Source organism: Carassius carassius, chromosome 49 (genome assembly GCF_963082965.1).
Source record: "Carassius carassius chromosome 49, fCarCar2.1, whole genome shotgun sequence".
Taxonomy (NCBI): domain Eukaryota; kingdom Metazoa; phylum Chordata; class Actinopteri; order Cypriniformes; family Cyprinidae; genus Carassius; species Carassius carassius.
This window is the reverse complement of record NC_081803.1, coordinates 21600158-21621381: the sequence shown is the minus strand read 5'-3', so window position 1 is coordinate 21621381 and position 21224 is coordinate 21600158. Positions and strand designations below refer to the sequence as shown.

Below are 21224 nucleotides of genomic sequence, written 5' to 3'. Positions count from 1 at the left end.
GACTCGCTATCAGTTTTTCCTCCATTCCTGAAAGCCTGCATTCGAGTGATTTCTGTGATCACTCCTCCTTTAATCATTTTCCTTAGTTCTTCCAAATTCTCTTCAATGGGAATTCCTGTTATCACTCCCTTAGTTCCTCTCTTCTCACCAATTATTTTTTTCTCCACTATTTCTTTTTTACATACTGATTGCAGTTTCATAGTTTTATTTTTCTGCTCAGCATTTTTGCATTTCACCAATAGACTTCCATCACGCAACACTTTCGCCATTTCTATTTCCCCAATCGCTTTTTTCAATCCATTTGTAAGACTGATCAGGCCAACTGATGTAATTTCATTCCCCTCTTTAAATTTAATAATGATCTTAAACTCTTCCATCATTACCTTTTTCCTTACTTCTTGAATTTCTTCATCCTCTTCTAATGTTCTCTTACTTGTCATCTGACTATTTCTATACTCTTTTTTCCCTCCTCCTTTCCTACTCGTACTCTTTTCCCAACCCATCTGCATATCTTCATCCTCTGAAAATCCACTATAATTTGCCATTCTGATCCAGTCACAAATCAGATTATGCCATGAACCCGCACACAAACAACCAAAATAAACTTTGAAGCAACTAAGAGAAAACAAAACAAAAACTTTCCTCTTCAGCAATGTTTCTGCTCGTGTTCAAAATGCTCCCGAGGCCGCGTCTCCAGCCCTCACTAATCTCGCGAGATCACTCCACACGTGTGTTTGCGCACAGACGAGCGAGACATTAATCCCCGCCACGTCTCAGCGCCACCCGTGGTACCGGAGGAGAACTGCAGGTCAAACCACACGACGTCACTTTCACACAAATTCAAACGCCTAGTAAGAAACACAAAGTCTAAAAATCAATCCAATAATTATTGCGTCACATTTAACGTTTTTTTCCGGTCTTAAATAGTTTATTTATAACCAAACGCAGTTTAAGGCGTTTCACCTGCAGTTACTCTGACTGACCGCTTGATGCCGCTGTTGTGAAACGCCCTGACAGAAGACAAACAAAAGCAGTTACGTGGAGGAAAAACAGACACCGAACGCAAAATCCAGGTGAGTTTCACCTTTAAAACGCCAATAGACATTAACAAACACCTCTGTTAATAGATACGTCCTAAATAATTATCGCTGGACACGGGGAAGCTGCATTAAACTGCCGTTCCTGTAAAGCTGCTGATGCACTATGAGGAAGTGAAGATCACACATGCTGCTGTTGACCTACACAACAAGCAGACGAATTATTTCACATATTTCATTCGTGCATTTCTATTGTGTATACATGCATGTCCCAAAGCACTCAGTATACTTTCTTTTGCATGCAAAAGAGAAAAAAAATCTGATATGGAGACATATGTGATGGGAATCTGTGAATTGCGGATAAAGAGACACTTTCTGTTTTACTATTGTGTGTTCAGATGAGGCAGCGGGTGTTCACCGGGGTGGTCACACAGATGCAGGAGCATCATGGGATTGTGGATCAGGAGGTTCATTTCCCAGTGAGGTCTGTGTGTTTGCTTTATTCTGTATGAATCAGTCATAACCTGTGTCAGCTTGATCTGAGGTGTGTTTGTGTTGCAGTGTTGTAGTGGGCCGTGTGCCTCTGGTGGGTGAGAAAGTGTTGGTGAAAGCGGTCCAGGACCCCCTGAAGCCCATCAGCTGGACGGCACAAAAAGTTCAGACGCTGAACGGACAGGTGGGGAGAAATGTTTTGGGCTAATATTTCATTAACATCCTCTTTAAGACGATATTAGAAATGCACAGGTCGTTAAAAAGCAAATTTCTGTGTGCATCTTAGTGTGTTTGCATTACCAATGCTTGAAAAACACACTTTTAATACAGTATAGGGCTGTAGCTACCGACTATTTTAGTAATCGAGTATTCTACCAAAAATTCCATCGATTACTCGAGTAATCGGATAAAATGGGTTTTTGCTTAATTAAAGTGCAATATTAAAGGGTTAGTTCACCCAGATAGCAAATTTATGTAATTAATAACTTACCCTCATGTTGTTTCAAACCCGTGAGACCTCCGTTTATCTTCAGAACACAGTTTAAGATATTTTAGATTTAGTCCGAGAGCTCTCAGTCCCTCCATTGAAGCTGTGTGTACGGTATACTGTCCATGTCCAGAAAGGTAAGAAAAACATCATCAAAGTAGTCCATGTGACATCAGAGGGTCAGTTAGAATATTTTGAAGCATCGAAAATACATTTTGGTCCAAAAATAACAAAAACTATGACTTTATTCAGCATTGTCTTCTCTTCCGTGTCTGTTGTGAGAGAGAGTTCAAATCAAAGCAGCTGGATATCCGGTTCACGAACGAATCATTCAGTTCACCAAATCGAACCGAATCGTTTTAATCGGTTCGCATCTCTAATACACATTAATCCACAAATGACTTAAGCTGTTAACTTTTTTAATGTGGCTGACACTCCCCCTGAGTTCAAACAAACCAATATCCCGGAGTAATTCATTTACTCAAACAGTACACTGACTGAACTGCTGTAAAGAGAGAACTGAAGATGAACACCAAGCCGAGCCAGATAACGAACAAAACATTGACTCATTCACGAGTCAAGAACCGTTTCTGTCAGACACGCGTCCGATTCGAGAACCGAGGAGCTGATGATACTGCGCTTGTGTGATTCAGCGTGAAGCAGACTGACACACAGAGCGTCTGAACCGAACTGATTCTTTTGGTGATTGATTCTGAACTGATTCTGTGCTAGTGTTATGAGCGCGGGTAAACTGAAGGCTTGAATCAAGGGCAATCATCGCAAAAGACGCCATTATACGTCGAGCGCATAAGAACCGGTGAACCGTTTTCTTCAACCGGTTTATTGAATCGAACTATCCGAAAGAACTACTGGTGATCCGAAAACCGATGCAACCGGTTCTTCACTTGTAAACGAGTCAGTCTATTGTTTGTTATCTGGCTCGGCTCGGTGTTCATCTTCAGTTCTCTCTTTACAGCAGTTCAGTCAGTGTACTGTTTGAGTAAATGAATTACTCCGGGATATTGGTTTGTTTGAACTCAGAGGGAGTGTCAGCCACATTAAAAAAGTTAACAGCTTAAGTCATTTGTGGATTAATGCGTATTAGAGATGCGAACCGATTAAAACGATTCGGTTCGATTTGGTGAACTGAATGATTCGTTCGTGAACCGGATATCCAGCTGCTTTGATTTGAACTCTCTCTCACAACAGACACAGAAGAGAAGACAATGCTGAATAAAGTCATAGTTTTTGCTATTTTTGGACCAAAATGTATTTTCGATGCTTCAAAATATTCTAACTGACCCTCTGATGTCACATGGACTACTTTGATGATGTTTTTCTTACCTTTCTGGACATGGACAGTAGACCGTACACACAGCTTCAATGGAGGGACTGAGAGCTCTTGGACTAAATCTAAAATATCTTAAACTGTGTTCAGAAGATGAACGGAGGTCTTACGGGTTTCAAACAACATCAGGGTAAGTTATTAATTACATAAATTTGCTATCTGGGTGAACTATCCCTTTAATTATGCAAGAGAAAATAAGACTCCTGGGTCTCTTAAAATGAACAGCTAAGTTTCCAAATGCAATGCATACATCAAAAATAAATTATTACCCATTGTTTCTCTGTCTGCACTTGTACTGTGAACAATGACAATAAAGTTGACAGATAAGTGCCATTCATTTGGGGTTTAAAATAAAGCATTTTCTGAGATGCACATTAAACACATAAAACATGAATGACTTTTATTTTGACTGGTTGACTTACCTTTACAGTTCTGTGTATGTGATACTACAGTCTATGATGTGATATATGACGCTAGTTTTACTCAAATCAAACGGTCAAATGCTCATGCAGTGACTGTCAGAGCAGTTCTGGAGATGTTGTTCATGTGTACACGTCCTTATTTAGTGAGACAGCAGACGCTGAAATTACCGCGAGGGTCACGCGTGTTTAATGAATGAAGACGCGCTTCTGCTCCATTCATTAACAGAGACACGCAGAACATGCAGGATTCATATTTAAATAGACTGTTCCGGCTTAATATTTACAGATATTAGTCCATATCGTGATTTGATGTAAATGCAATGACCTATTTTTGATGAATTCATTCAAAATTTGGCAAATTCCGTGCCATTCCGCATTAAACTGTCAAATCCGTTTTTATGACTGGATTCCGAAATTCAGTCCGCGTTTTCTGCATCGCAGAAATCATAGTTGTGGTGTGCCAGCTCTATCTTGCAATGGATACACACCACGACGTTCTCTTTACGACGCAGCGCTTGTGTCTCCTTCCACTTTGTGGGTGAAGTAAATGTGTTGTGTCACATTAAAAAAAATCATTGCGAAAGGACCTGACGTGAGATTTAAAATAAGTTAAAAGAGGCTTCGAGGCAGAGGAATTTGCCTCGATCATTTTTTGTAATCAAGTTACTTGAGGAATCGTTTCAGCCCTAATACAGTACAATGAGAATAACCATTTTGTTTAGGTGTACGGTGATTAATGCATTTTTCTTAATTCTGGACTTGAGGTTCACCCTTATAACTGCTTTTCTGTTTTAAAGCACAGAAATATGAATTTCCACTAAACAAACACTACCTGTCATATGTTTGGGCTCTGAAACTTTGTTAAAAGACATCTCTTCTGCTCACCAAGGGTGCATTTATTTTTAAAAAAAATGCTGTTACATTTTGAAATACTATTGCAATTTAAAATAACTTGTTTCTATGTGAATGTATATTAAAGTTAGGGCTGGGCAAGTTAACGCATTATCGCGTTGATGCATTAATTGATTAATGCCGATAATTATTTTATTGCATGTTAATGCAGTTTTTATGTTATCATGAAAATCCATTGCTCAATAGCTGGATTTCTATCACTCTGCTTTTATCGTGTGATGGAAACACTGAATTTAGAATAAAAATGTCTTAATTCGCAAAGTTTTTTAGCTTGCTTGAGGTGGTTTTTGACTTGTTTTGCGAAAAAGGGTTAATGTGAATAATGGGAGATGGAAATGCATTTTGCGACTTAATTCCTCCAAACGCATCAAAAAAGTAATGTGACTTTGCGTTATGGATGGTAAACCTTGACTAACCAGCAGACTACTCGTGAGATGAATGTTATAATGTTATGATCGAGGCTCTGGACTCTGAGTGTAACTTGTTTTTAACATATATATTTAACATATATTCTATAACATATTTTCTATAAAAACTTCCATGTCAGTGACAAATAGCTTGTTTTATATTTAATCTAATTACATTAATGTTATAATTTAAGATTTACAAGAACTGTTTTAACTGCTACTATGTAAAAGGAACACTGCTGTACAAAAGCACCTTATTTGTTTAAAGCGTTTGCAAACCAAATGTCATTGCACTTTCATTCATATAGCAGTACTTTTAAATAAAATAGTGCACAATACACTACTTTTTAATGCATTATTAGTTTTAATGCTTAATGCGATTAATTGCAGACAATCATGCAATTAATCGTGATTAAAAACATTTAATTATTGCCCAGCACTAATTAAAATATAATTTATTTCTGTGATGTGCAGCTGTATTTTCAGCATCATTACTTCAGTCTTCAGTGTCACATGATCGTCAGAAATCAGAATAATATACTGTTCCGCTGCTTAATAAGAAACATTTATTATCAATGTTATAAAAACAGTTGTGCTGCTTCATTGTTTTATTTTTATGGAAATCGATATGCTTTTTTTTCAGGATTCTTTGAACAAAAAATTTTTTTTTGTGAATGTCTTTACTGTTATTATTAATCAATGCATGCTTTCTGAATATGTACATGAAATTGTGCACATAAGTTGTCGACTATTTTATGGATTATTTATAATATTAACATTTGCAAACAATGCATATCTGTAACAGTGAAAGGTTAATTTTGATTAAAATTAAATTTAGATTTATATCACCAACCAATATTTGTTCTGTGGAAGTATGAGTCTCTACCATGTTACAATTTCTAATCTACAGTGACAAACAAATGTAAACGTTTGGTTTCAAGATGCATGTGAAGGTGCTGCATGATTAATGACATGCGCGTGTTATGAAGGAGTGTATAATTTAATTTTTTTTATGCTTGATCTTCAGAAGCTTTGTCTCTTTCTCTGGTTTCTTTCTGTCAGCCCTTCAAATCTCCTCCTCCGCTGCTGCCCTCCATGTCATCGAATCTGAAGCCTGGCATTTTAGGGACCAAACCACAACCTCTGCTGAAATCTCCCAAAATACCACCACTGATTCCCAGCATGCAGCCAAATCCTGGTACATGATGCAGTGTGAAACTGTTAAGAAACATTTTTGTGAATGGAAATAAAGCTAAATGAAATTAAATAATAAATATTAGATACAAAAAAAAAAAAAAAAAAAATTAATGCAAGGACAGAGCTGATCAAATTTTTGTTTGTTTTGAAAAAAAAAAAGTCACCAGGGCTGCATTCATTTGATCAAAAATACAGTAAAAACAGTAATATTGTGAAATATTATTACAAGTTAAAATAACTGTTTTCTATTTGAATACATACTGAAATGTAATTTATTTCTGTGATGCGCTGCTGAATTTTCAGCATCATTACTCCACTCTTCATGCAGTGTCACATGATCTTCAGAATGATATCTAATATGGAGCGGTCTGATATGTGACAGGTATGATGCAGATGTCCCATCACCAGCAGATGTCCTGGAGCGGTCCGTTTGATGGTTGGGCTGGAGGACGGAAGAGACACGCTGAGGTCATGGGAGGACGTAGAGGTGGACGCTGGTGAGACACACTTTCAGTGAATACTGTGCTCAGTATACTGCATGCTTTAAAAAAAACTATCCAGTTTGCAATGATTAAATGCTTTTAAACAGCCTACACTGACCACACTACATTGCAATCTAATTGGGCTCCAAATCTCTAAAAATAAATAGTTACTAAATTGAAAGTTTTAGTTTCTTCAACCCGGTTGATTGATTTGAATCGACCCACGAGTTGCATCCAGTTACATCATTAACACAGAAACGACAATCTTGCTTTTTTAGTTTAATTTTGCATTGAATTTTTAGCAGTCTGATTAAATCAAAGTCAAAGTTGTCAAAATTGAGGCTGACGATGCATCTGTACAGAACAGAAAACGAAACTTTTCTTGTGCATTATCAATCTTTATACTAGAAATTTAAGCTTAAGTTGAGTGCATTGCATTGTTGGATGCTTTATGCTCATCAAGGATGCATTAATTTGATAAAAAAAAAAATTGTAATATGCTTTAATATGCATTTATTAAAATAAATAAAATAAAAAACCTGGCTATGCTTTCTATACTAGACTAACTGAGACTTGTCATGGCACTTGTATACTGTAGTTGTTCTCTTGTTGACCTGACTGCTTCTATTGTTCTCATTTGTAAGTCGCTTTGGATAAAAGCATCTGCTAAATGATTAAATGTAAATGTAAATTCAATATAATTACAATTTAAAATTGCAGTTTTTTATTTGTATATATTGCTAAATGCAATTTATTCCTGTGATCAAAGCTGTATTTTCAGCATCATAACTCCAGTCTTCAGTGTTACATGTTGCTTCAGAAATCATTCTAATATACTGCTTTACCGCTCAAGAAACATTACTATTATAGATGTTGAAAATAGTTAATATTTTTGTGGAAACTGTGATGCATTTTATTTTTCAGGATTCCTGATTTATGATGCATTTATTTGAAATAGAAATCTTTTGCAACATTATAAATGCCTCTACCATCACTTATTATTATAATATAGTATTGATTTGTTTCAAAATGTTCGTTCTTCGTTCTCAAAATCGCTTCGTTCTGTTGTTTTTGTGTGACTGTGCTTGAAGACTGTCCTGATTTTAACTCGTCTTTGTTGCTCTTTGTGGCGTGACTCAGGGAGGACGGCGGCGGAGGGCCGTGGGGAGGAGATGCCATGCACCAAAAACGAAAAAGATGGAGGGCCGCCTCAGAGGAGGAAGCGCCCAAAAAGAGCAGCTCCATATCCACACACAGCGCTCCGTTATTCTCCAGTTTCTCCAGGGACACGTAAGTCGTTCAGAAACAACACAGGACGCTCTGATGAAACATAAGCTTATTGTCATTTCCTCTTGGTTTTTTCAGCCAGGCCTGTGATTATCTGGAGCTTCAGCGGCGGTACCCAAACCTCCACCTCTCCTCCAACCTCTTCCACCTCCAGCTGTCCTGGACCCAGAGTTTCCCGCTCAACCAGCCTCTTCCTCTGAGAGGACCGTGTCACTTCCACGTGGGATCAAACCAGCCGGAGAGAGAAGCAGATGTTTGCGAGTCCACAGATGATGCTTTCTCTGTTAGGGTACACGTGCCGCTCTCTTGACCAATCATGTGACCACGCAAGGCTCAGATTCTCAAGAATGGTTGTGTTCTCTCTGCAGGTTCTGCTGTTTTCTGTGCCGTGTCTTGAGGACTTGTACTCACAGTGTTGTAACCTCTCAAAGGAGGCAGTACATCCCACTGCACTTCTCAAAGTAAGAACATTCAGTCCTCAACGTCTCTGAAATCACACGCTCTTCAAAATAAAAGTTCGGAATAGTGATGCAATAGATATTTGAAATCTTTTGAGCATAGACTTGAAAATGACATTTCCAACTTAAACTGTTATAAATTTTGAATTCTTTGGTCCACAGACTTAAGGTTGGTCTCTTTTTAAAGCAGACACTCGGCAGATTTTTGTAAAACTGAATAAAGTTATAAAGAGTTTATAACAAATATGTTATGGAAGTTTAAGTTTATGAAAATATAAAATATAATAGAAATTAAATATGTATATTTTATATAAAATCTATATTTTACAAAACATGTTATACTATAAAACTGCAAGAAAATCAAAACCAAAATGAGTAAGTTATGTTCCAAATTTGAGGTTGATATCTCAAAAAATGAGCTTTCAGTGAGATTTTGTTTGGGCGCAGTACTAAGCTTTTCCACTAGATGACCATCAAACCTCATTAGTAACCATTTAAAGGAACACTCCACCATTTTTTGAAATAGGGCTTATTCACATTATTTCCTACATTTAGATAGGTGGGCAAATGCATTTTTGCGTCAGTGCATGCATTGTTTTAGTTTGACTGGGTCGGCGTTAGCTTAGCTTAGCACAATGAATGGAATCCTTTGTTGCCAGCTAGCATGGCCTGAGTAAAAGTGATCAAAAAAATTAAAAAAACCCACCTAATTACTTCTTGTGGCCTGCGTATTCACAACAAGTACAAATAGCGATCCAGATTAACACTAGGCAATTTCCTAGGCAGATATTGACTTGGGACTATATTATGGGGAAGCACAGGCGAAGCACTGCTGCTTAGGCGAAGCACTGCTACTTCGGAGCAGAGATATCACGCAACACATGAAATCCCACGAATTCCGTCAACATAGCGGCGTGCAACGCGTCAAAAAAAACAGAAGAAGAAGAACATACCGGCGTGACCTGCACCGAGTGTCTTCGCTTTTGGATGATTTATTTTGAGAAGTTACCGCAAACATGGTTATTACCTGCATAGCAAAAGGTTGTGAGAACAAGCAAAGGACATACACGAATGTAATGTTTCACAGAATTCCATCTAATGTGGAACTGAGAAATAAATGGCTAGCAGCTCTGGAGATCTGTAGTTCAACGCCTCTCAACAAACTAAAGCAGTATCGTGTTTGCGAAGAACATTTTCCACCAGAGGACTACTTTGAAAAAATGGAATATGGGTCCAGAAAGACGGTACTACATCTGAAAGATACGGCCGTCCCATTTATTTTCAAAGCACAGGAAGAACAAAGTGCACATGTAAGTTGTCTTTTATTTCTCTTCCTATATAACCTATATTGCCTGTGAAAACATCAACTCTATGTGAATACAGGTATAATATGTGTCGATCTATACATGCGTCATGATTAAAATAATCACTTACTCTGTGGACAGCTGTCCATTTGGTCCATTCGGCGTGGGGCGTTTTTTCCAGTTCTCTTTGTCACACCGGAAAAAAAATCGAGTACTGCAGAATGGATCAGCGCCGTAAAATCCTCTGTAGATGTGACACAACTTCGGGCACGCTCATCTTGATCTGACGTGTTGAGCCTGGTCATCAATGGCAAAAACATGTCCTACTCTCTACAGCACAGACACTCTATTTCCGTCGGCATAGATTGGCATATTCCCCCACATTCACACCACCAGTTCATGTTGGCTCTCATCCTCACGTCCTCAGGCTGTTGAGCGATCGCAACCTCCTCCTCCTGTCATTCTATTTCCAAAGCACGCAGCTCGTCTTCTGTAAACTCTGGTTCAAATAGGTATGGTTCTGGTTCTTGACTGTCTGAGAAGTCACCCTCTTCGTCTCTCTCAAAACCAGCCATGTTCATCGCCATTCGTGTACTGTAAGGAAAATAGCCAGGCAGGTACTATTCACGCCGGTATGTTGACGGAATTCGTGGGATTTCATGTGTTGCGTGATATCTCTGCTCTGAAGTAGCAGTGCTTCGCCTAAGCAGCAGTGCTTCGCCTGTGCTTCCCCATAATATAGTCCCAAGTCAATATCTGCCTAGGAAATCGCCTAGTGTTAATCTGGATCGCTATTTGTACTCGTTGTGAATACGCAGGCCACAAGAAGTAATTAGGTGGGTTTTTAAAAAATTTTTGATCACTTTTACTCAGGCCATGCTAGCTGGCAACAAAGGATTCCATTCATTGTGCTAAGCTAAGCTAACGCCGACCCAGTCAAACTAAAACAATGCATGCACTGACACAAAAATGCATTTGCCCACCTATCTAAATGTAGGAAATAATGTGAATAAGCCCTATTTCAAAAAACGGTGGAGTGTTCCTTTAAGGGTGCCTTCATTTCCAAAAATGGTTTGAGTGACCAGAAACATGTTTTTCCATACTTCTCTCAATATTTATGAAGTAGACATCACAGTCAGAAGTATTAAGAGTCAGTATGGCAGTATTTGATTCAACCTCAAAAAACACATAAAAGGCATGCTACGAGAACCCTGGACTTGCGTTATAGTAATGCATCAAAAAAGGATAATCTATTGTTTTTTCTACACATTCAAAACACTTTTAGACCTTTTTTTCCTCATAAAATACAATAGATGTTACCTTTTGAACACTCCATGAAAATAAGTAAAGATTTTTACAGATTTTTCATGATTTCATCTGTGCATCACTATTTCAAAGTAAAGGTCAGAACGCACTCTCTGACTCTGATGGGTACTCTTCTTGCATATTAATAAATTACAGTTGCTCTGTAAATATTTCAAAAATCAGTCACTAAATATCAAAACAACAGTCCTTAAGCTTTCCAATGATATATGGTTTGTCAAGATTACTTTAGGTTCAGACTAAGACATTACTGTTTAAAAAGTGTAATAGCAAGAATATTCATAATCGGCAAGTCGACTGCTTTTCGACTGATGTTTTTTTTTTCCGCTGTTTGGGGGAAATAATATTAAAGGGCAACTATTATGCCCTTTTTTCACAATATGTAACACAAGTCACCCAGAATGTGACTGTGATGTTTCAGCTCAAAATGCCATTTTTAGTAGAAGCCAAAACATGCTGCTTTCGTGCATGTGTATTTAAATGAGTGTTCTGTATAATTGTGTCCCTGGCTCTTTCTCTGTGTTGTAGTTTGTGATGGTGGACAGTGGAGGTGAACTGCGGCTTCCGGGAGGCCACTGGTCAGCTAAAGCGGACGGAGCGAATCCAGCAAAAGATGGTTCGACGCTGGTCAACACTGCGGTCCGCTGCATAAAGGATCAAACCGCTCTGGACCTGTCAGCCTGCACGCAGTGGTCTCTAGATTTGGTTTTTAATTTCAGTCTAATACAGTTGAGATTCATTGGTCTGCCAAAGCGGGTTGAATTGGTATTGTTTATGTACAGAAAGTATATAAGTAACATAACAATAAGAAGGAAAACATAGATGTAAAGCATAAATTATTTATTTGTAAGTTCCCTAAATAAACGATTTATAGTTTAAATGCATTTTTAATACACTACCATTCATAATTTTGGGATCCATAAGGTTTTTTTTTTTGTTTAAATTATACTTCTATTCAGCAAGGATGTATTCAATTGATCAAAAGTGATAGTAAAGATATTTATAATGTAACAAACATTTCTGTTTCAAGTTAATGCTTTTCTTTTGAACTTTCTATTCATCAAAGAATCCTGAAAAATGAAATGTATCGCAGTTTCCAAAAAATACAAACCATTTTAAACATTGATGATAATCAGAAATGCTTTTGAGAAACAAATCAGCATATTAGCATGATTTCTGAAAAATCACGTGACACTGAAAACTGGAGTATTGATGCTGAAAATACAGTTTTGATCAGAGAAATAAATTGTTTTAACAGATATTCACATAGAAAACAGTTATTTAAACATTTTAATAATATTTCACAAAATTACTATTTTTGAACAAACAAATGTATCCTTGGTGAGCAACAGAGACTTCTTTAATTAACTTGCCGACCTCAAACATAATCCCAAATTTTTGTCTTATGTTTTAATTAAGTAAACATAAGAAATACCTCACTTTTTGTCTTTTATATATTCATTAATAATTTGCATGTATGTCTTTCTGTCTCTGAAGGCACAAGATGGCAGAGCTGAGATATCTTTTTGGAGATAAAATAGAGACCGTTGTGGTGCTGTTGCCAGATGTGTGGAATCTAGTACCAGCAGAAGAAGACTGGGCAAAATTACGACAAAAAACGCTGGTACAGACTTAGCAATGACATCAGAGTCTAAAAAAAATTATGCATCCGAAGTATGCTTAGAATCATATCAAAGATGTCTTCTAACTTGTCTGTATCTTTCCTGTCATCCAGGATGGTGATTTGTCACTTCCAGAAGCTCCCTCCGTGGTTTTTCACCCCTCTGCTGGACTCAATCTGTCTGTCGTGTCTCTGTCTTCACTGCTGGAGCCCCAGACGCCTCAGACACGGGACAGCTGTGAGGTGAGCACTTTATATATATATATATATATATATTATTTAAAACGGTTAACAATGCATTGTCAGAGTCACTAGGACTGTAGTCATTTGGAGATAAGGCTAGGTTAATCTAGGTGTCATCTGCTGTGATAAGCAATTTGGTTCTTTCTCATTATTTGACTCAGTGGGAGCATATACAGGTAAACAAGAGCGGTGCAAGAATTGAGCTTTGTGGGACCCCGCATTTCATGGACGTCTACTAAGACTCATGCTCTCCTAGACTCACATAATAACCTCTCCCTTCTAAGTATGACCTGAACCATTTGAGTACCATCCCAGAAAGCCAGACCCAGTCTTCCCGTCTCTGTAGATGTATGTTATGATAGACAGTGTCAGGCACAGCACTGATATTTTGCCAGAATCCGAATGCAAGCGAATATAATTTTTTTATCTTAATGAATGCTGTGTCTGTGCTGTGATGTGCTACCAGATTGAAATTGTCCAGGTGTCCATTTGAGTTTAAGTAGTTGTTGAGCTGATTTAAAACTACCTTTTCAATAAACTTGCCTATAAAAGGGAGATTTGATATTGGTCTATACTTGCTCAAAATGGTGTTATCAAGATTGCTCTTTTAGAAGAGGTTTAACAACTGCAGTTTTCAAGGAGTATGGAAAAGTCCCAGAAAGATGTGAGGCGTTCTTCATCACTTCTAAGAGATCTGCTTCTAAACAGTTAAGCACACGAAAAATATGTGGGAAGTGTGTCAAGGTCGCAGGTTGTTGATTCAAGGTTGAGTACTATTTCTTCCAAAATTTTGCTTTCAATTGCTTAAAGATTGCTGTGGCTAGCTCCACATTGAAAGCATGAAGGATGTCTTTATAGATGCTATAGTGAGTTTCAAGTTTCGTCTTCCTCCACATCCGCTCAGCTTTTCTGCATTGTCTTTTCATACTCTGAACTACTGCTGATTTTCTCCCAAGGTGATTTTTGTCTGCTAGTCTTCTTACTGACTTTCACAGGAGCTATATCATCAATAACATTCTTAACTTTTGAGTTACAGGAATCAAGGAGAAGAACAACAGAGTGCAGAAATGCTTGGTGTTTAAGATATAGCCTCCATAAACAACAGAGACAGGTCTAGATTCAGGTCTAAATACAGAAGTGATCAGATAGTGCTACATCCATAATAACAATGGATGAAATGTTTAGACCTCTAATGATGTGTGTGGGTCCATGCACATGCTGAATCTGGTCAAAAGTGTTTAAAACGGTTATAATTCCTTTTGTAGTTTTGATTTCTGCATTATCTGTGTGAGTATCAAAAATCCCCTGCAATAGCAAAACAGTCAAACTTCACTGATACCAGCTCTGTGAACTCTTCAATACATGATGTAATTAGCATTGTTAAGGTGCACTGTTGTCTTAGCTGACGTCTCTCTTGATGGTGTCAGGTGAGTTTGATGGCGGCGATGTTCAGTGAGATGCTCCAGAGGGATTTTGGGCTTCAGCTGTATCAGTGTCTGTGCCGTCTGCCGCAGGGCCCCAGTGTCCCGCTGACTGGCGTCAAAGAGGACAGCAGCGCACCCATGGTACACTAGACTGCACACCTGTGGTATTTTAGTATCACTGAGATACTGTTATAGTTTTAATAATAGTTTAAATTAGTTTTTATTTGAATGTTTTGTTTTCTTTTTTTTTTAATATTTATATTTCTATAGTTTTTATATTTCATTTTTAGTTGTTTTAGTACATCACGTAAATGTTGGCTTGAAACTATCTGAAATAAAATAATTTCAAGGTTTTTATTTTATTTCATTTAAAGTTGTACATTTTTTACTATAATAACTATAATAATCCTGCTGCACACACAAGAATTATTTTAGGATCACTGTTATATTCTATTATATATGTATATACGCGCACACACACACACACACACACACACACACAAAGTACACACACATATTATTATGTAAATAAAAACTTTTATTTTGGATGCCATTAATCACGATTAATTATTTGCCAGCACTAATTCTATTATAGTTTCAATAATATTTTGAATTTGTTTTTGCTTTTATATTTCCTGTTTTTAATTTTATTTAAAGTTTTAGTAATTTTGCTTTGTGCGTGTTCTAACATGTTAATATATAGTTTTTACAAATTATTTTTTCAGTTTTAGTTATTTTACCCCATCAAGTCTAATTAAATAAAAATGAGAAATATTGCTTGGGCAACTAGCTGAAATAAAGAAGCATTACATTTTAAATTTAGGTTTAATGAAATAAGTTTTTGAAATAACACTGATGGACATCTGGATGTGCAAAGGGAAAGAATACTCCTAAACATTTAAAACTTTTAGCATTAAAAAAAACATTAAAAAAAAACAAAGTCCACTTTCAGTGTCAGACAAAAAACAAAAATAATTCTAAACAAAATTAAATGGTCTGCTGTTCCTTTAAGGTTTAACCTCTGAATGTAAATCACCTCTGTTATGATTGGCTGATGTAACTTTTTTACACTGTTTTTTCTGTAAAGGAGGATGAGCCCAAAAAATCAGACAAACAGATGGGAAAAAAGAAAGGATTGATCGATGCGAAGAAGAGGAAACCCAAAGAGAAGGATGAGGAGAGAGAGACTGAGGACAAGGCACACGCGGACGAAACTGAAGCAGCTGAAAAACAATCTGAGCATCTAAAAGAGAGTAAAAGTCAAAGTTTAGGAGGAGACGGGCAGAGCAGCAGCGCCTCAGACACTCAGCCGTCAAAAGATAGCGTAAGAAATCTGATTTCTGCTTGTGTCTGAGCCACACATCTAGTGTCTTCTCCTCTAAACGTGTCTGTTTGTGTCCTTGAAGGAACGTCCTCTGGGCTGGACGGCTCAACTTCCCCGTAAAGTGCTTCTGTCCTGGGTGTTCTTTGACCGTCAGCTGACAGGAAGTCTTCGAGAGGCAGACGTGATCAACATCCTGCTGTCTCTCGGCCTGTTCCTCAGTCCTGCTCAGGTTTTGTTTCTTAGAATTCTGCAGAATAAAAGCATTTTGGTTTAACATTTGCAATTTAGATATTGAAAATAAATGAAGGCAGACATAAATATTAGTATTATCATTTTGCCGTTGTTGAGTAATAAAATTATTATTATATTATTGTAATTAATATTGTTATTAATACTAAATAAATCCTTTTTTTATTTTACAGAATAATAGTATTATTGGAATAGTAGTATATTTCTGTATTGGTTTAATTGGTAACACTTTACAATAAGGTTCATTAGTTAAATACTTCTACAGCATTTATTAATTTTAGTTATTGTTAATTCCAACATTTTCTAATGCATTATTCAAATCAAAAGTTGTGCTTGTTAACATTAGTTAATGCACTGTCAATTTACATGAACTAACAATGAAGATTTATTATTATTATTGTTATTGCTATATTCAAAAATGTGCTTAATTTTTATAATTAAAAAAATAAATAAAATATTTTGAATAATAATAATAATAATAAATAATTTAATAATAATATTTTTTTTTTGTGGACCCATACTGAATTAAAAAAAAAAGGTTTTCTTTCTTTTTATCAGTTTGTCTATTTTGATCAATTTCATTAAAATATCTCAATCTAGTTAAAATTGTATAGTGAAATATTTGTAATTTAGGCATGTTAGAGTATTATATTCAGTGTTCAAACCTATGAACCAAACCAACCAGCTCAGAGACGAACCACGAACATTGATTCAAAATGAAAAGTATTAGAAATTTGTAAAAGATACGAAGACCGTGCACTTGAATATCACAGTCGAATAAAAAAATATGGTAAAAATATAAAACACACAGCAAAAAAAATAATTTTACCCTTTATTTTCTTAAATCAATTTATAAACTTGAAAAGCAAAATTACCTAATATATTAAATCTTTTAAGTCCTAACCCTATTGACACATTTTTTTAATTTATTTTAAGCATAAACCCACTTCATTTTGGTATCTCAAGTAATTTTGTTTCTCAAGTTAATGTATCTTGATTTAAGATTTCAGGAAACTGAAGAACATTTGATGTGTATTGACGTACACATTTACAATTATAAGTAAAAACAATGTATTTTAAGTCTGTCTGATGTCCCATCTCTCCTCAGGCGCAGGATTTGGTCAGAAAGGCTGCGGTCGGTGGGCTTTGCCTCTACAGAAATCTGTGCAGTCGCTGGTCAGACGCTGATCAGACAGACAGCAGTGCCAGTGCTGAGGGTGAATCATGCAATCTGATAAAGTGTGTAAACACGTTTGTCCATAGCATTATAAAAATACCAGTGTGTTCCTCTCAGGAAATAAAGCCATGTTGCCGGGCCAATCTTGCAAAGAGAGAGCATCTGCCCATCGCACCGCTAACACAGATCTGGTGAACTACAGAGGGAACGTCATTAACTTACCAAACCTACTGCAGACGCTGGAGAGCAGCAAAGCGGCCCAACATGAACTAGAGAAGTGTGTCACCGCACTGCAAGCCAGACTCGGTGAGACTGTAATGCTTTAGACGCATAGTTCAGCAAGATTTGCTGAAAATGTCCTCACCCGTCAGATGAAGGTGAGTTTGTTTCTTCATCAGGTTTGGGAGAAATGTAGCATTGCATCACTTGCTCACCAATGGATGCTCTGCAGTGAATGGGTGCCGTCAGAATGAGAGTCCAAGCAGCTGATAAAAACATCACAAGAAGACATTTCTCACTAAGAACTGTTGATTCTGGCCAAAAAAAAAAAACGATTCCTCTATCCATAATATTGGTTTTTACAATTATAAAAAAAAGTAATCTGGTCTGAATCAGGAGTGAAATCTAGATCAAGCACCGTACAGCTCTAAACAAATATGTGGGTGGATTTTGATGTGAAGGACAACGGGAGATGGACCTTTTCACTTTTTATGGATTATGGACTCAAATTTTGGTTGGAAGCAACATTTTTACAGTCAAAAGCATCTTAATGATGAATTTGTTTCTTACAAACATGCAGCTTTTGGCTTCACCAGACATTAACTGATGGACTGGAGTGCTGTGGATTATTGTGATGTTTTTATCAGACTATCATTCTGACGGCACCCATTCACTGCAGAGCATCCATTGATGAGACACTGATGCAATGCTACATTTCTTCAAATCTGATGAAGAAACATACTCTACATCTTCAGTAAATTTTCAGCAAAAGGTAAATTTTATTTTATTTGGGTGAACTGTTCCTTTAAACTTAACGTGATGCTGTATTTCTGCCATTACATTCCAGTATCATGTGATGCACAAGATTTTATGCATGCATTTGAATGCGTGTCCGGTGTGTGTACATGTGATTCAGAGGCAGCAGAAGCGAGGAAGGCATCTAATGAATCAGAGCAGGGCCATCAGAACGAGCTGAAGAGGAAACTGGAGAAATCCGAGACACTTAACAAAACATACGAGAAGACTCTGAGAGAAAACAGCAGCCAGATGATCTCTGTCATTGAGAAGATGCAGAAGATGGTCGAACAGGTGACATCCTGAAATGTTTGTTTTATATGCATTTTAAAAAAATGGCATTTTAATGGATTTGTGTTTTATATGCATTATAGACATAATTTTTTGTCATATCTTTATTAATATAGTATGTGTTTACTGTTTAGACAACAGCCCTCACAAATGCAGGAAAGGATGAGAAGGCATAGAGACACAGAAGCTCTTCAGATGGTGATGAAATAGCGTTTGGACCGAGGAGAGTAAAAGAAACCTTCAAAATAAAATAAAACATTTTTGTTAGCTTTTAAAAATTAAAAATGTTTCTTTTTTTTGGCTGGCTGAATAAATGTTTTCATGCACATAGATATGAAAAGAACTGCATTTGTGGACATTTGTAAATGTTTTTATTAATAAATATGTTTTGCTGGCTTATTTTAGAATGCATAAGCATTCATATGAAACTATGTAATGTGCTTAATATGGTAAGGAAACTTTGTGCTTTATTTATTGAGTTTTATTGAATTTGATTTGGTTATTAAATTCTGGCAGCTATGAAAGTGATCCTTCCACACAACTGACAATTTCATAAACAGAGATGCAGATCTGCAAACCTGTTCATAGCCCTGTATAATGAAACTCTTAATTCTTTTTTAAATGTGAATTTGAAACGGTGTGTTTTAAAGGACAGGTGTCTGGTCATGTTTCAAAGGTTGGAAATAAGCATGAAACCTTTTTTTCTTTTTTTGACTATTTAGATTTTATTGAATTTCTGTTTTGTTCTTGTGTACTAAAGCATTTCCTTACTGTTAGCAACCGTCCACCGCCATAAATATTCTAAAGTGTTGGTACGAGGATAGTCTAGTGTTTAGTCTAGACTAAAGTATAGTGAACGTTCAGTTATTTTGGAAATACTGGCTGAATTCTCCCTTTCAATTGCAAACAGTAAGATATCGACTTATTTTGGATGTAATTGTCAAAAAAATGTTTTTGTCTTTTTCTCAGGGACCATTAATATTTTCTAATAGCCTGTTTCTGAACAGTTGCATGTTTAATCGTCTTCCAAAAGAATTAATTGACTGAGTAAAGTAGAAAACATTTCTCATTCAATATAGTTTTTCTTTTCTTTTGGTCATTTTTTTTTTTTCAATCCACAAAAACTACATTTTGTTCAGAGATTTGGCCAGTAAATCTCCAATCATGTATGAAAATGTATTTGGCATTCGTTTTCTGAGGAGCAGTCCCAACATAAATAAAACAGCTCAAAAAATATTCATATCTCAATCGTTTTTTTGTATCTTAAAATGTCTAATTTTAATTAATTATTTTGTTTCATTGTGTGTTTTGACCTTGCGAATTTTCTCATCTTAAACAACAAAGTGCAGATGTGTGTACGAATGTAAGTAAGATATTCATTTCAGTGTAACCGCTTCAGTGATTTTAATGGGAGTTTATGAGAGTGCTTGGACTGTTGGCTAACTCCCATATCTAGTACTTAAGTAAAAAGAGGGTTGTTTTGCATAGTTAATAGATTTAACTATTATGCTACTTTGCCCATCGCCCATTATAGATCAACTAACAATCTATAAAGGTGCAAAATGCTTTTACTTGCACATATTTGAGAATCAAGATTTTTTATGATATAGTTAACACGTTTGGGAATATTTTGAGTAAAAAGGAAAAAAATAATAAAACATAAAGCTATATCTGTTATACAGTGCTATTGTTGCTGCTGTGTCACATGACAAGCATTGACACTATGATATAAAATTATTTGTCAGTTAAACGAAACATGATGAAACTTTCATTTGAGTTTAAATTGTTATATCTTACTTCTAGAGATTGCAGTGATAAATTACATGGTGAAAAATGACTGAATGAATAATACTGAAAGTAGGGCTCTAGTGCCGGAGTCTTGGACTTGGTCATTGGATTTCTACCTGTTATATAGTGTTTTATTAACGTCTGCATCTACATAGCAATAAAGAAATACTAATTAATGTTGTACAGTGTGACAAATTAGGCTGTATTTATGTGTGCATGCCCAGTAGCACCAAACGTGTCCCTTCTAGCTTTAACCGCATGCATGCATCAAATCCTGAGGTTTGCGTGTGTGTGTGTGTGTGTGTGCTGTGCCAAGGCATCAGGCATTTAAATTTGGACCACAGACATGATGCACCTACAACAAAATATTGTGGACATTATTTGAGAAGTCTAAAAAGAAAAGAATTTGGGCTCGTGATAGTCAAAAATGACAATGAAATTAATTTGCAATTCAAATACAATTTAGAAATTCATTTAAAATTCAAATTTATTTCAAAATGAGGAAATTAATTTCCCATAGGAAATTGATGAGAAATATCAAAACATAGAGCCTTTTCTCTGTGTGTGGGTTTTCTCCCACAGTTGTTAAAAATTTATTAAATGTCTTCTCACCAAATAAATACAAACATGAATTTAAATTTGTACGGAGCCCCTATAGGGTCTTAGTGGTGGAAAAAATCAGAGTTGTCTTACTAAATTCAAAAATCAATCCGTGTGATGTCAGTGTTGCAACAGCATTTTAACTGAAACACCATTTCTGAGAAACACGTATGATAATCCAGATCCTGTGCTGACCGAATGTGAAGCTAGTTTCTGTGACTCTGATTACGATGTATTCATACTTTGCCCTTGCTGTAGTTACTGTACTGTACTTGTTACTGTAAGCACTCTGTACTTTTGCAAGTGCTCATATGATGTGAGTTGACAGCCAGTCCAG

The 21224-nt window shown here is 36.4% G+C and overlaps 1 protein-coding gene across 1 annotated transcript; it reads left to right on the top strand.

Annotated features, from left to right (window-relative positions):
• The first annotated feature begins 955 nt into the window (after positions 1-955).
• Positions 956-19735, top strand: LOC132132841 (cell cycle and apoptosis regulator protein 2-like). Its single transcript, XM_059545368.1, has 18 exons — positions 956-1073; positions 1436-1521; positions 1599-1713; positions 6168-6303; positions 6685-6799; positions 7925-8074; positions 8150-8360; positions 8440-8532; positions 11685-11848; positions 12654-12780; positions 12892-13020; positions 14448-14585; positions 15532-15768; positions 15851-15997; positions 17126-17234; positions 17312-17500; positions 18330-18502; positions 18634-19735. The coding sequence occupies exons 2-18, from the start codon at positions 1436-1438 to the stop codon at positions 18673-18675; spliced, it is 2361 nt and encodes a 786-aa protein (XP_059401351.1). The 5' UTR covers positions 956-1073; the 3' UTR covers positions 18676-19735.
• The last annotated feature ends 1489 nt before the right edge of the window (positions 19736-21224 follow it).

Coding starts and splice junctions, on each gene's coding strand:
- LOC132132841 (XM_059545368.1), top strand. CDS start 1,436: ATGAGGCAGCGGGTGTTCACCGGGGTGGTCACACAGATGCAGGAGCAT. Junction 8,533..11,684: donor ATCCCACTGCACTTCTCAAA/GTAAGAACATTC, acceptor TCTGTGTTGTAG/TTTGTGATGGTGGACAGTGG. Junction 11,849..12,653: donor CTGTCAGCCTGCACGCAGTG/GTCTCTAGATTT, acceptor CTGTCTCTGAAG/GCACAAGATGGCAGAGCTGA.